This window comes from Piliocolobus tephrosceles, chromosome 7 (genome assembly GCF_002776525.5).
Source record: "Piliocolobus tephrosceles isolate RC106 chromosome 7, ASM277652v3, whole genome shotgun sequence".
NCBI classification, from domain to species: Eukaryota; Metazoa; Chordata; class Mammalia; order Primates; family Cercopithecidae; genus Piliocolobus; species Piliocolobus tephrosceles.
This window is the reverse complement of record NC_045440.1, coordinates 102786273-102799069: the sequence shown is the minus strand read 5'-3', so window position 1 is coordinate 102799069 and position 12797 is coordinate 102786273. Positions and strand designations below refer to the sequence as shown.

The 12797-nt window shown below is 36.8% G+C and overlaps 1 protein-coding gene across 1 annotated transcript in view; it reads right to left on the bottom strand.

The window, feature by feature from the left end:
• LOC111520891 (regulator of G-protein signaling 22) overlaps positions 1-12797 on the bottom strand; it is a 110681-nt gene that overhangs the window by 60386 nt on the left and 37498 nt on the right. Inside the window, 4 exon segments of the mRNA XM_031935957.1 lie at positions 3290-3391; positions 4316-4441; positions 6232-6346; positions 11870-12003. Coding sequence (XP_031791817.1) covers positions 3290-3391; positions 4316-4441; positions 6232-6346; positions 11870-12003 — 477 coding nt within the window.

The window sequence follows — 12797 nt, the reverse complement described above, 5'->3', positions numbered from 1 at the left end:
GAACCAACCCAAATGTCCATCAATGATAGACTGTATTAAGAAAATGTGGCACATATACACCATGGAATACTATGCAGCCATAAAAAAGGGATGAGTTCATGCCCTTTGTAGGGACATGGATGAAGCTGGAAACCATCATTCTCATCAAACTATCACAAGGACAGAAAACCAAACACTGCATGTTCTCAGTCACAGGTGGGAATTGAACAATGAGAACACTTGGACACAGGGCGGGGAACATCACACACTGGGGCCTGTCAGGGGGTGGGGGCCTGGCGGGGGGATAGCATTAGGATAAATACCTAATGTAAATGACGAGTTGATGGGTGCAGCAAACCAACATGACACATGTAGACCTATGGAACAAACCTGCACATTGTGCAAATGTACCCTAGAACTTAAAATATAATAAAAATAAAAAATAAAAATAAAATTGAAATAAAAGAAAAATCTCCAAATTAAAAAAAAAAAAAAAACGACCGTAGAACTATCTATAGGAACAATCTAGTCTCCAAATCCAAATCTTAGCAGTGGTATATTGTTCCTTGGCAAGCTGTTGCTAGGGTCAAAGATATCTCTACACTATGGTGGTGATTCCCTTTATCCTTGCCAACACCATTTAAATTGGTTTCCAACTGGGTACTAGTCTATTTTGAAGCCATGTGGTGAAATCTTCAGGGCATACCCAAGACACTACTTCAAACTCTTAAGACTCTTTAGTCATGCTAATCACTGTTACTGATCTGTTACTGATATGCCCTTCCCCATCTAGCCTGAATAAAGATATTTCTGCAATATTTCATGGGGCAATAAAACTTCAGGGTTTATGTATAGAAAATCATGTAAGTCTCTTGAAATCCAATCTCGGTCTCCTAGCATACAACTTGGCAGATATTTGAAAACAATATAAAATCAAGTTCATAGAAACTTTATCTATTTATTTTGAGTCAGGGTTTTGTTCTGCCCCCCAGACTGGAGTGTGATGGTGCAATCATAGCTTACTGCAGCCTCGAACTCCTGGGCTCAAGCGATCCTCCCACCTCAGCCTCTCCAGAACCTGAAACTACAGGTGCACATCACTATGCCTGGCTACTTTTTAAATTTTTTATAGATATGCGGTCTCACTTTGTTGTCCAAGCTGGCCTTGAACTCCTGGGCTCAAGCAATCCTCCTGCCTCAGCCTGCCCAAGTACTGGGATTACAGGCATGAGCCACCACACCTGGCCCATAGCAATTTTAACATAGTCCAGTTTATTGTATTCTGTCATTGGCATTATCAATCCAAACATCTAAATTGTAAATTTACCCCTGAAGAGAACCATATATGTATTATAAAGAAACAAATAGCATTTCATACCATAAAATGAATCTCTAGGATTATAGTATTACAGGCAGTTCTTGTATCTGAAGTCACAGAAACCTGGGATAATTAAAACCTAAATCAATTTAGACAATTGCTCCTCTAACCAGAAAAATAAAGTTGGGCATGATGGTGCATGCCTGTAATCCCAGCACTTAGGCTGAGGCAGCAGGATCACTTGAACTCAAGAGTTCAAGGCTGCAGTGAGCTATGATCCCTCCACTGCACTCCAGCCTGGGTGTCAAGGCAAGATCCTATCTCTAAAAATGTAAATAAATAAAAAAGTAAGACAAAGTAAAATAACTATAGATGCAAAGAGCAAGTATGTAAAAACAAAAACAAAAACAAAAAAAACCATAGATTTGCTTCTCTTATCTTTCTTCATTCCTAAAAGCAAATGTCTCCATTGTTTTCCTCTCACTCCGTTTTAATTATCCAAAAGAGAACCTAGGAAAAGATAAAAACCTTATAGACATTGAAAATCCCAAAACAGAATCATCCACCTTCAAGTAACCAAAACTGTGTGGTTTTACAATCATTTATTACTAATAATTAACAAGTAAACCAAGCTCAAATAGAATTTTCTCTTTTACAAGGTCATGGAAATACGAAAATTATTAAGGGAAAAACTCACTTAATTGGGCAGCTGAAGATTTTTGGAGGAATACTCTTTGTAGTAGTGAAAACATATAAAAGTAATGAATTGTACTTGAACAGATTAGGGGCAATAGGTTAGGAGGAGGAGGATAAATAGAGAATTACAGGTAAAAGATTAACAAACAGAATAGTCAACTGTGTGGTCTCAGAAATGGTGCTAGTAAATTAGATATAATTTCATGATTTCATGGAGACAGATATGGGCTATGTAGGAGCTGAAGTCCTTATTCTCACAGTAAAAAGTACAAAACTCTGTCAGTTGATTTACAAAGCATAGTTACTAATGCCAGAGTCCGGGTGGGGAAAGTAACTATGAACATCCAGCGGTACACTATGATACCTCAAATAAGATGATAAGATAATAAATAAAATGATGAAGCTAGTTTCCTTAGCATTGTTCAGGGGGAGGTCCTCTGGAATGCAGTTATTGTGGATTGTAAGAATCACTTAAGTGGTGAACAGATATAGAAGTGATTAGCACTTTTCTAGGCTTGGAGACCTGTCTCCAAAAAAGAACAGAAGAGCCTGAAAATAAAAAACTGCGAAAATAAGTCAGCTTGAGTCACAATTCTGTTCCCTTTCCTTCTTCCCCACAAAAGAGGCTATTTTCTCTGTCTCCTTTTACAGAGAATCCTCTGTTCTTCCCCCTCTATTTTTTTTTTCTTTCCTCCTCTATTTGGCTTCAGGGTGGTCTTGAAACATTCTTTCCTCTACTCCCTGAGTGTCTGTCTCCTATGGCATGCAGAACTGAAGCCTGAACAACTACATGCGGCTTGCACTGCATAGTCAGTCAACATCTTTTCCTGCTCATACCAAGTCAACAGCCTAGTATGTACAACAGCTGATATCTGCAGGAAGCTCAGAGAGTAACATTGGTCAATGTCTCTGCTCCCAATCACTTCAATGATTCATTACATGTCCATTCTCAGGGTTTTCTTTTAAATCACTCACAACCAAACCAAAAAGGTATAAATTAGAAAAAAAAAAAAAGAGAGAGAGAGAGAGAGAAAGAGAGAAGTTCTTTATCAGAAGAACAAGTAGTTGGCAAGAGAAAATAAAGCAAACCAAATAAAAGAGATAAAACTGAAAACTCACAAATCATATTATAAAATAATATTCTGCTGACATTTAAATAAAGTAATACCATGGCAACAATTTAATTGCTGCCTTTTTGCCTGCGATCCCAGATTTCTCTTGTTTGGGACTGGACACAATTTTCATTTCTCTGTGTACTTAGTGCTTCACATTGAACCAATATTATTTACTACGTACTTGTGCTTGCTTGCATACTTTAAAAGGCTGAAGAGTTTCCTGGTAGAAAAGCTGATGATAAGCCTGCAGGTCAAACCAAAAGTACACGCTGTTCTTCCACAACTACAGATGGAAAAAGTACATAAATTATTACCACCTAATTATTAAAACTCTTACAAAGCTCTAATTTCAAATATAAGTAATTGTTTAGCTCCTTGCTGTTACCATAAATCAGGTTCAATTTAAGATGGTTTTAATCTTCTATCACAAACTGGCAACACACAAAATATTTACTGATATTGTTGCTGGAAGATTATATTTTTGTATGTATGCCTCTCACATAATTAGTCATTAAAACAGTAAATATTCTAGTTAACAGTTAAGGAGTAACCACGTATTTTGATATATATGGGCAATGTGTATTACTGCAGAACCAAACATTACTGTAGTAAATGAACCAGTTAAACACTTTTTTTTTTCTTTTGAGACAGGGTCTCACTCTCTCACCCAGACTGGAGTGCAGGGGTGCGATCTCGGCTCACCACAACATCCACCTCCAGGCTCAAGCGATTCTCCCAGCTCAGCCTCCCGAGTAGCTGGGATTATAGGCATGCACCACCACGCCCAGCTAATTTTTGTATTTTAGTAGAGATGGGGTTTCACCGTGTTGGCCAGGCTGGTCTCGAACTCTTGACCTAAAATGATCCATCTACCTCGGCCTCCAAAAGTGCTGGGATTACAAGCATGAGCCACCGCACCTGGCCAATACTTTTCATTTTAGCAAAAGTAAGACTGATTTTTTTTTTAATTTTGAAAAATCAACTGGAAATAATTTTGCCACCATTCATTGTAATTTGTAATTGTAGGATGAACAAAATAATTATAATTGAGATGCTTAAATATTTACTAAATATTAAATATGAATTTTCTTATCACAGATGAGAATTTTAACATCAAATATAATTATGTGAGCACTTAATGATTGATGTCTCTTATTTTTAAATGAAGTAAAATTACAAAATTAAATTTTAAATAATTCTTTTCTACCTTGTTTCCTGAATGCTCGCAGAATTTAGTAAAGAAGAATCCAGCTCTGTTTTCTACATACAAAGATTGCAACAAATTTTCCATGTCAAATCCTCCCAAGGCACCAACATCTGACATGGTTTTAACCTACATAACAAAACAGAAGTCTATTATCCACCCAAAAACATGGTAATTTTTTTATGGCATTACACAACAGGATTTCATAAACTCTACCATGCTGTCATTTTCCCACTGGACTATTTTATTTTTGTACCATATATGTAATTAATGCAGTATGTTTGCATTTGAGAGTCATATAACATTCATTTGTGGAGCCCAACTATGGCCACAGAATATATTCTATTATAAACCAATCTGATTTTAAACTTAATGTTGAAACAACTTCCTAGCCTTAATTATTTTCATGTTTCAGGCAAAGTAAGACCATTTTAGGAGTATTTCAAATCCTGTTGGTGACCTCTTTCATACATATTTAATGTTATTTCAGCCTTGAAGTGCTGCTATTATAGCTACGAAGGGTTATGACGAGAACTATCTCTAAGGCCTCTTGGTGCTGCTCATTAACTATCCTTAGGGAGTCCCTCTTGGACAGTCTCACCCTGTGTAGGTCATGGCCTGCACAGTGTAAATGGCAGTATAAGTTCTCATAAAATTTTGCTGTTTATAGGCTTCTCTGCCAACAGCACTGGCAACCCTCATACAATTTTTGAAACACAGAAAGTTGGCTATTTCTCCAAGCACAGGAGTGACTTCAGAATATGAAAGGGCATCTACTATTCAGTTTAACTCTTTGCTATTTGTTTTACAGAACTCATAGACTACTTCTTTGTAATAAGACAATAATGGTACAAAAAATTTAGGGTTTAAGTAAGGTTCTCACTCTTTTTTTGTCCTACTGTCTCTCCATTTCTCCACCTCTCTATCTGCCTGCTAAACAAATTCTGAAGTGAGAATTTAATGTTTTTACTGTGTTTAACTATCAGCATTCCAAACTAAAAAAAAAAAAAAAAAAAAAAAGCTCCTTATTTTAGTAGGAAAAAAAACTAATTAAAAGAAATGGGGTACCATTTGCATAGAATAAAAAAATAGTTACGCAAAATTATAGCTAAGTGTTCAGACTGTATTAGGACTGCCAAGGTTTCTACCTAAAGTATAATTCTTAGTGAATGTGAAGTTTTCATCTAGAACTAGTGCATTAAATCCACATTATCAGGGTAGCTGTACTGTGGAAACATCCTGCTCTTTAAAAATTCTTAAAAATTCTAGGCTTCGGCCAGATGTGGTGGCACATGCCTGTAATCCCAGCATTTTGGGAGGGCGAGGCAGGCAGATTGCCCGAGGTCAGGAGTTCGAGACCAGTCTGGGCAACATGGTGAAACCCCATCTCTACTGAAAATACAAAAAAATATTAGCAGGGTGTGGTGGCATGCACCTGTAGTCCCAGCTACTTGGGAGGCTGAGGCAGGGAATTGTTTGAACCAGGGAGGCGGAGATTGTAGTGAGCCAAGACTGTGCCACTGCACTACAGCCTGGGCAACAGAGCAAGACTCTCTCTCAAAAAAAAAAAATTATAGGCTTCTAAAATGTAATATCAAATACTATTTTTCTTTCAAGTGTCATCATACCAAAACCAGAACACCATTGTCTTTGAAAACAGTAATCAATGCAGTATATAGGACCATGGTACTACAAAAGGAAAACACAGAGGAAATATTTGTGTAAAAATCCTTTAGCAAGGAAAAAAATCAAATGTATTGCTTAGTAAAGATAAAATATTATGATAAATCAATACAAATTCTCTAAAATCAGGAGATATTGATCAGTTAAATGAACAATCAGGTTTATTCAGTCCTCAAAATATGAGGACTCATATTTTATGAGTCCTCAAAATATTTATGAGTCCTCAAAATACTCACCTTAGGTTCTTCTGTATAAGTGTATCTTCTATCCAGCTGGGGCTTGAGACATTCAGAAATGTCAGTAAAAGATGTTAAGTGAATGACTTTGCTGCTTTCTGACATGTGCTTTGACCTAAATTATAAGGATGAGAACTAAAATTGTAAGAATGAGAACATACTGATCAACAAACAAATTCCGAGCACTTTTGGTATACATAGCACCAAATCTTAAGAGTACTTCTGAGCAATGTGACTCAGGAATAAAAGGATAAACATCGTTCTAGCCCTGAAGTGGTGGTTCAGAAAATGAGTCATAGTTATACAGGAAGACAATTCTCAAAATAACTGCTGGTTAGATGAATTCAAGAGGGTTTATTATAGATGCCAAATGACTGGGATGGATAATAAATATTTTGAGAGGGCAAGAATGAGAAATTCCTTCAACCTGTATTAGTAATTTAAAAATAAAATATTTGTGTTTTAATAAAATTCAAAAAAAATTTAATGTGTTTTAGAGGGGCTCCTTAGACAGGAAAATAGTGAGCAATAAATGAAGGTGGGTATGGAAATCCTTGTTTAAAAGGCAGCAAAGATAATTTGCTTAGGGCAAGAAGACACTAACATTAAAAAGTGAACATTATATACTACATACCAAACACTGTGCTAGATATAATTCATATTATAATATGTAATCCTCACAGAGGTGAGATTCATAGGGAATTATATAGATTAGTTTGGGGTGAAATAATGGAAGACTTTGGAGTTAGACTAATGACTTTGGACATTATCTTTTTCTATTTTTTTATCCAGCTCCCTCTCCCACATCCACGCTGTAATTATTCTAAAGCCTTATTTTCTTGCTCCAAAAAACATGCCTATTCTACCTTGCCAATATACTTCCACTCCACTCCATCAGCAGATTACCTTGCAGTTTCTTCTCACACAAAACGTATGTACAACATGCTTCAGTTTCCATTTCCTCATGTAGCAGAATGGCATGTTTCTATACACAGTACCACTGAGATTCTGAAAAAGCTAAACATTAACTTTCTAAGACTCCCTTGCAGCGAGACATAGCCATGAGACACAGTTATGACTAATGAGATACAAAATGAAATGTGCTAGGGAGCTTCTGAGAAGCTTGCTTTTCTGACAAGAGGGAGAGGGTTAATGGAAATTGCCCTTTCTCCTCCACTCTGACTTGAAAGCCTGATATTAGGAGCCGCAACACTGCTGACCATGAGGGAAAGGCCAAGAGCATCACAAAGATTCAGGCCCTAATCTTTCTGATCTATTGTACCAACACTGACAGTTGCCTATCATGGGATTTCTTGTTATGTGAGAAAAATTAGGTCAATTCATCTAAGCCATTGTTAGTTAGGTTTCTGGTATTTGCAGCTGAAAGCATTCTTGATATGAACAACAAACATATCCACCTGTACCCATCCTTACTTCTTTCCATGTTGTCTCAGGAAGAAGCGCCCCACCTCCTGACCATGGTTAATCTCATTCCCTTGGCTCTTGAACCTGTTCCTCTCTTCTCCTTTTAATATGGAGACCTTCAATTTTTCTCATATATCATCAGCTTCTTCATTTCCTCTGGATTCTATTCTATGCATATCCACAGTCTCAAGTCTTCACCTTAAAAACACTCTTTCTGATGAGAACAAAAACCTTTAGATAGACTAACCAAGAAAAACTTTTAGTGGCTGGGCACGGTGGCTCATGCCTGTAATCCCAACACTTCGGAGGCCGAGGTGGGTGGATCACTTGAGGTCAGAAGTTCGAGACCAGCCTGGTCAACATGGTGAAACCCCGTCTCTACTAAAAATACAAAAATGAGCCGGAGGTGGGGGCAGACACCTGTAATCCCAGCTACTCAGGAGGCTGAGGCAGGAGAATCACTTGAACTCATGAGGTGGAGGTTGCAGTGAGCCAAGGTTGTGCCACTGCACTCCAGGCTGGGCAGAGTGAGACTCTGTCTCAAAAAAAAAAAAAAAAAAAAAAAAAAACATGAAAAACAAACAAACAAACAAAAATATTTAGCTAAACTAACCAAGAAAAAGAGAGGACTCAAATTACTTAAATCAGGAATAAAAGAGGATACCTCAATACAGCCTTACAGAAATTAAAAGGATTATGAGGGAATACTTAGGACTATATGCAAACAAATTAGGTAATTTGATGAACAAATTCTAAAGAGACACAAATTACCAAAAATTACTCAAAAAGAAAGAAAACCTGAATAGACCTATAGCAAGTAGAGATTAAATCAATAATTTGGTATCAGCCCACACAAATAAAAGGCCTGGGTCCAAAAGCCTTCACTGGTGAACTCTATCAAGTACTTAAAGAAGAACCAATATGCAGTTCTTCCCAAACTCTTACAAAATTAGAAGGGGGACACTTCCCAACTCATTCTGCTCATTCTGGTTTTTTGTTTGTTTGGTTTTTTTGTTTTTTTGTTTGTTTGTTTTGTTGAGAGCCTCACTCTATCGCCCAGGCTGGAACGCAGTGGCACAATCTGGGTTCACTGCAACCTCTGCCTCCTGGGCTAAATGTATTCTCCTGCATCAGCCTCCCAAGTAGCTGGGATTACAGGGTGCAAGCCACCATGCCTGGCTAATTTTTGTATATTTAGTAGAGATGGGGTTTCACCATGTTGGCCAGACCGGTCTCAAACTCCTAACTTCAAGTGATCCACCCACTTTGGCCTCCCAAAGTGCTGGAATTACAGGCATGAGCCACCATTCCTGGCCTAAAATTCTTCCTTCCCTTGGCTTCTATGACACCACTCTTTCCCTATTTGTACATCGCCCATCTCTCAGATTACCCTTTTTTTTTTTTTTTTCAGATTACCCTTTCTTGGTCTTCTCTTCAAGTTCCTTATTCTCTGCCTTTACTATAAACCTTGATAACTTAGGTCTCATTATATACTGCTCTTTCTCTCTCTCATGATCATCTCATCCATGCCCACAGCTTCAACTATCCACTAAAGTGTAATGCTTCCGCAATTTTCTACTTGTAATTGATCTCTCTCCTGGGCTCCAAACCTATATTTCAACTGTTTTGAACATGTATATCCCAATGTATATTCTAATGTAGTTTTACATTTTTTATTGAGATAAAATTCGTATTGTCAATACACAAAAAATTCGGATGTAGAGAAACTGAAACCCAATATAGTTTCATCTCATCCCTGGAGTACTGGCTGGGCTTGGTGGCTCATGCCTGTAATCCCAGCATTTTGGGAGGTGGGAGGATTGCTTGAGGCCAGACCAGCCTGGGCAACATTGTGAGAACCCAGCTCTACGAAAAAAAAAATTAGTCGGGCATGGTGGCACACACCTGTAGTCCTAGCTACTTGGGAGGCTGAGGTGGGAGGATGACTTGAGCCCAGGAGTTCAACGCCATAGCACTCCAGTCTGGGCAAGAGAGTAAAACATCTCAAAAAAAAAAAAAAAAAAAAAGAATACTTTAGGCTCTATATTCCTTCATTCAACAAATATTAATTCAACACATACTATGTGCCAGATACTGTACTATACACTGGAGCATTCACCTAGGAAGCACGCCAAATTAAAATCATCTGCCTCCTCCAGTCCTGGTTTTCCTCCTTCTGAGAATAACAAATTCACAGAAAATAAAGTAGTAGTTCTTAAACATATTTAAAAATGTTCAACTTCAGTCAAAATAAGAAATACTGTTTTTAAAATATATCTGTTTAGCAAGGGTAATGCATACTATATTGGGAAAGGAATGGTTAAAAAAAGGCACTCATATATGCTGAAGGAAGTATAAGTTGTTATAACTCTGATGATATTTTATATTATCTAGCAAAATTTAAAAAGCACATGAGCTTTGACTCAAAAATTCTTTTAGGAAATTATCATATATATGAAATATTATATATATATTCAACAAATATTAATTGTTGAATTAATGTTGAATAATTCAACTTTTCTCTCAACTCATGCCTGTATGTCTTTTCACTTGTTTCATCACCTGAAAAATGAAGGCAATGCTTTCCTTATGGGGACATATATATATATATATATATATATATATGAAATAGAGCAATGTATAAGAATATCCACTATAACACTGTTTGTAACAGAAAAAAATAGAAGCAATGTCATGTCCATCAATAGAGTACAAATGCAAAGTATGGTATAAAATGAAAGAAGCAGACATAGGAGGAGGCAAGTTGACAAGAATAAGAATCAAAATAGATTACAGTATATCTATTGCTATAGCACAATCACTGCTATGGAAGAAAATCTAAGATATTTTAATGAAAATTTAAAATGAAAAAACAAGGCACTAAACAAGTGTATAGCATGCCACTATTTTTGAACTATGTTTATATTTCTAATTTTTAAGAATAAAACAATTTCAGTAAATGACAGACACCCAAAAAAACTCTCCAGTTGTTCTTGAGTTCATAGAGAATAATCTCGATTCTTTAATATGACAGATAAGAAATTTCACATTCTGAACCTCACTTATCTTTTCAGCTCATCTCTTACTTTTTCACTATAATACTCTATACTCTAGCCATAACAATGTATAGTTTTCAAAATTCAGCTTTTCTGTCAACTCCTGCCTATGTCTTTTAACTTGTTTTATCACTTGAAAAATGATGATAATAGCTTCTTCATGGGGATGCAGTAAGAATTAACAGATACATGTGCCTTCAGAACAGTGTTGCAATTTTTTAAAAAAAGAATTAATTTATACAATGCAAGCAAAGTTTCAATGCCACAAAAGCTCATTAACTGCTACTTTTGGAAATGGCAGAGAAGGTGATTTGGATCAACCTCAGGTAGAAGGCAACTAGATAAGCTGAAAAAACTTACAAAAATAAATCTGCCTAAAGGCATCTGAGTGCTAACAATGTAGTTAAGAATAACTGAGCCAAAACCCAGAGAATTCACAGAGGTGATTTCAGCATTTGAGGCTGCTTTTTCCTGAGGGTTTGCTTATGAGAGTCAAAGACACTGGTAAACCCTTCATCCCTTTTTTTTTTTAGATGGAATCTCAATCTGTCACCCAGGCTGGAGTGCAGTGCAGTGGCACGATCTGGGCTCACTGCAACCGCTGCCTCCTGGGTTCAAGTGATTCTCATCCCTCAGCCTTCCAAGTAGCTGATACTATGGGCACATGCTACCACACTCGGCTAATGTTTTAAATTTTTTGTAGACATGATCTTACTATATTACCTAGGCTGCTCTCAAGCTCCTAGGCTCAAGCAATCTGCTTGCCTTGGCCTCCAAAATGCTGGGATTACAGCCCTGAGCCACCGTGTCCGGTCAGTAACAATGACAATATTCTTGAGAGTCTTATAAGTTCTCAAATTTGAGAAATATAGAATTATTGAATAGAGCCAAAAAAGAATTAGAGGGCAATCTTCTCAGAGAAGTCTTGAGAAGCTGGAGATCAGAGGCATTGATCTCTTTGAAAATTACTAATACCTGGAACTCTACTCCTAATTTAGAGTATTCATGCAAAGTATAAGCCTCTAATACATATCACTGAAAATTAAGAACCCATGTAAAAATATCAAAGTACTAGTTTTTAATTTCTGTTTAGTTTTAAAATTCTCTAAAAATCTTAGTATTGCAGAAAAGCACTTGATACAAAAAGTTGCACCTACCCTTTCTCAATCACATGATCCTTAGAAGAATCTGGATACAAAAGCGCCCTCTTCCAGGGCTTTTGAGTTACTGTTTTTACTCCAGGTGATTTACTGGAAGATTTGGGAGGTTGTGATAAGCTGAATTCTTCTTTCTAAAAGATGGTAACATAATGAGCAAAATGAAAATGAGAGAGAGAAAAAAGCACAGCTCGCACCTATACCTCAAATTTACTCTGATCACTAGAGTACTTTTTCTTTCACTCTGCCTCCTACAATGCTTCCCATTAGAATAGAAATTTTTTCCTTTTCCAACTCCTATTTTTGCAAGCAGCAAAGTGGAATCACACAGCAATTTAGACTATAAAAAAGGAAGAGCGAAAGGCTTATATCCTTACTTCCACCATTGTGAAAGAAGACTCTTTCCTGGAGAGAGAACGTTGTAAAAACTATTCTTTTTTCTCTAACTGAATAGGTATTAGAGCTAGATGTATGTATGTGTGGCGAGGGCTTGGGGGGTGGTGGTGTCAGCGGTCACAGGGCAGGTAAATGAAACAAAGATACCCTTGGTCCACATAAGAAGGGCTCTATATCTTAACAGTACTATTTCCTTCCATTTGGGGGCATTTTTTTTTTCATTGTTATTTTTCCCATTCTTAAAGAGTTATTTATGGTAAAAGTTAACAATTTAAATCCAGAATATGAGATGCATGGATTAAAAAAATTATAAACAACTAAATGTCCAAATGGAGAATGGGATATACATAAATGTAACATTCTATAATACCTAAAAGTAGTAGTTACAAAAATGATGGCACACATGGATAAATACTTATATAAAACAGATAATCAGAAAACAAAAGTCTAAGTACAGTAAAACAAAAAATTCACAGAAGAGGGGCGGAGCAAGATGGCCGAATAGGAACAGCTCCAGTCTCCATCTCCCAGC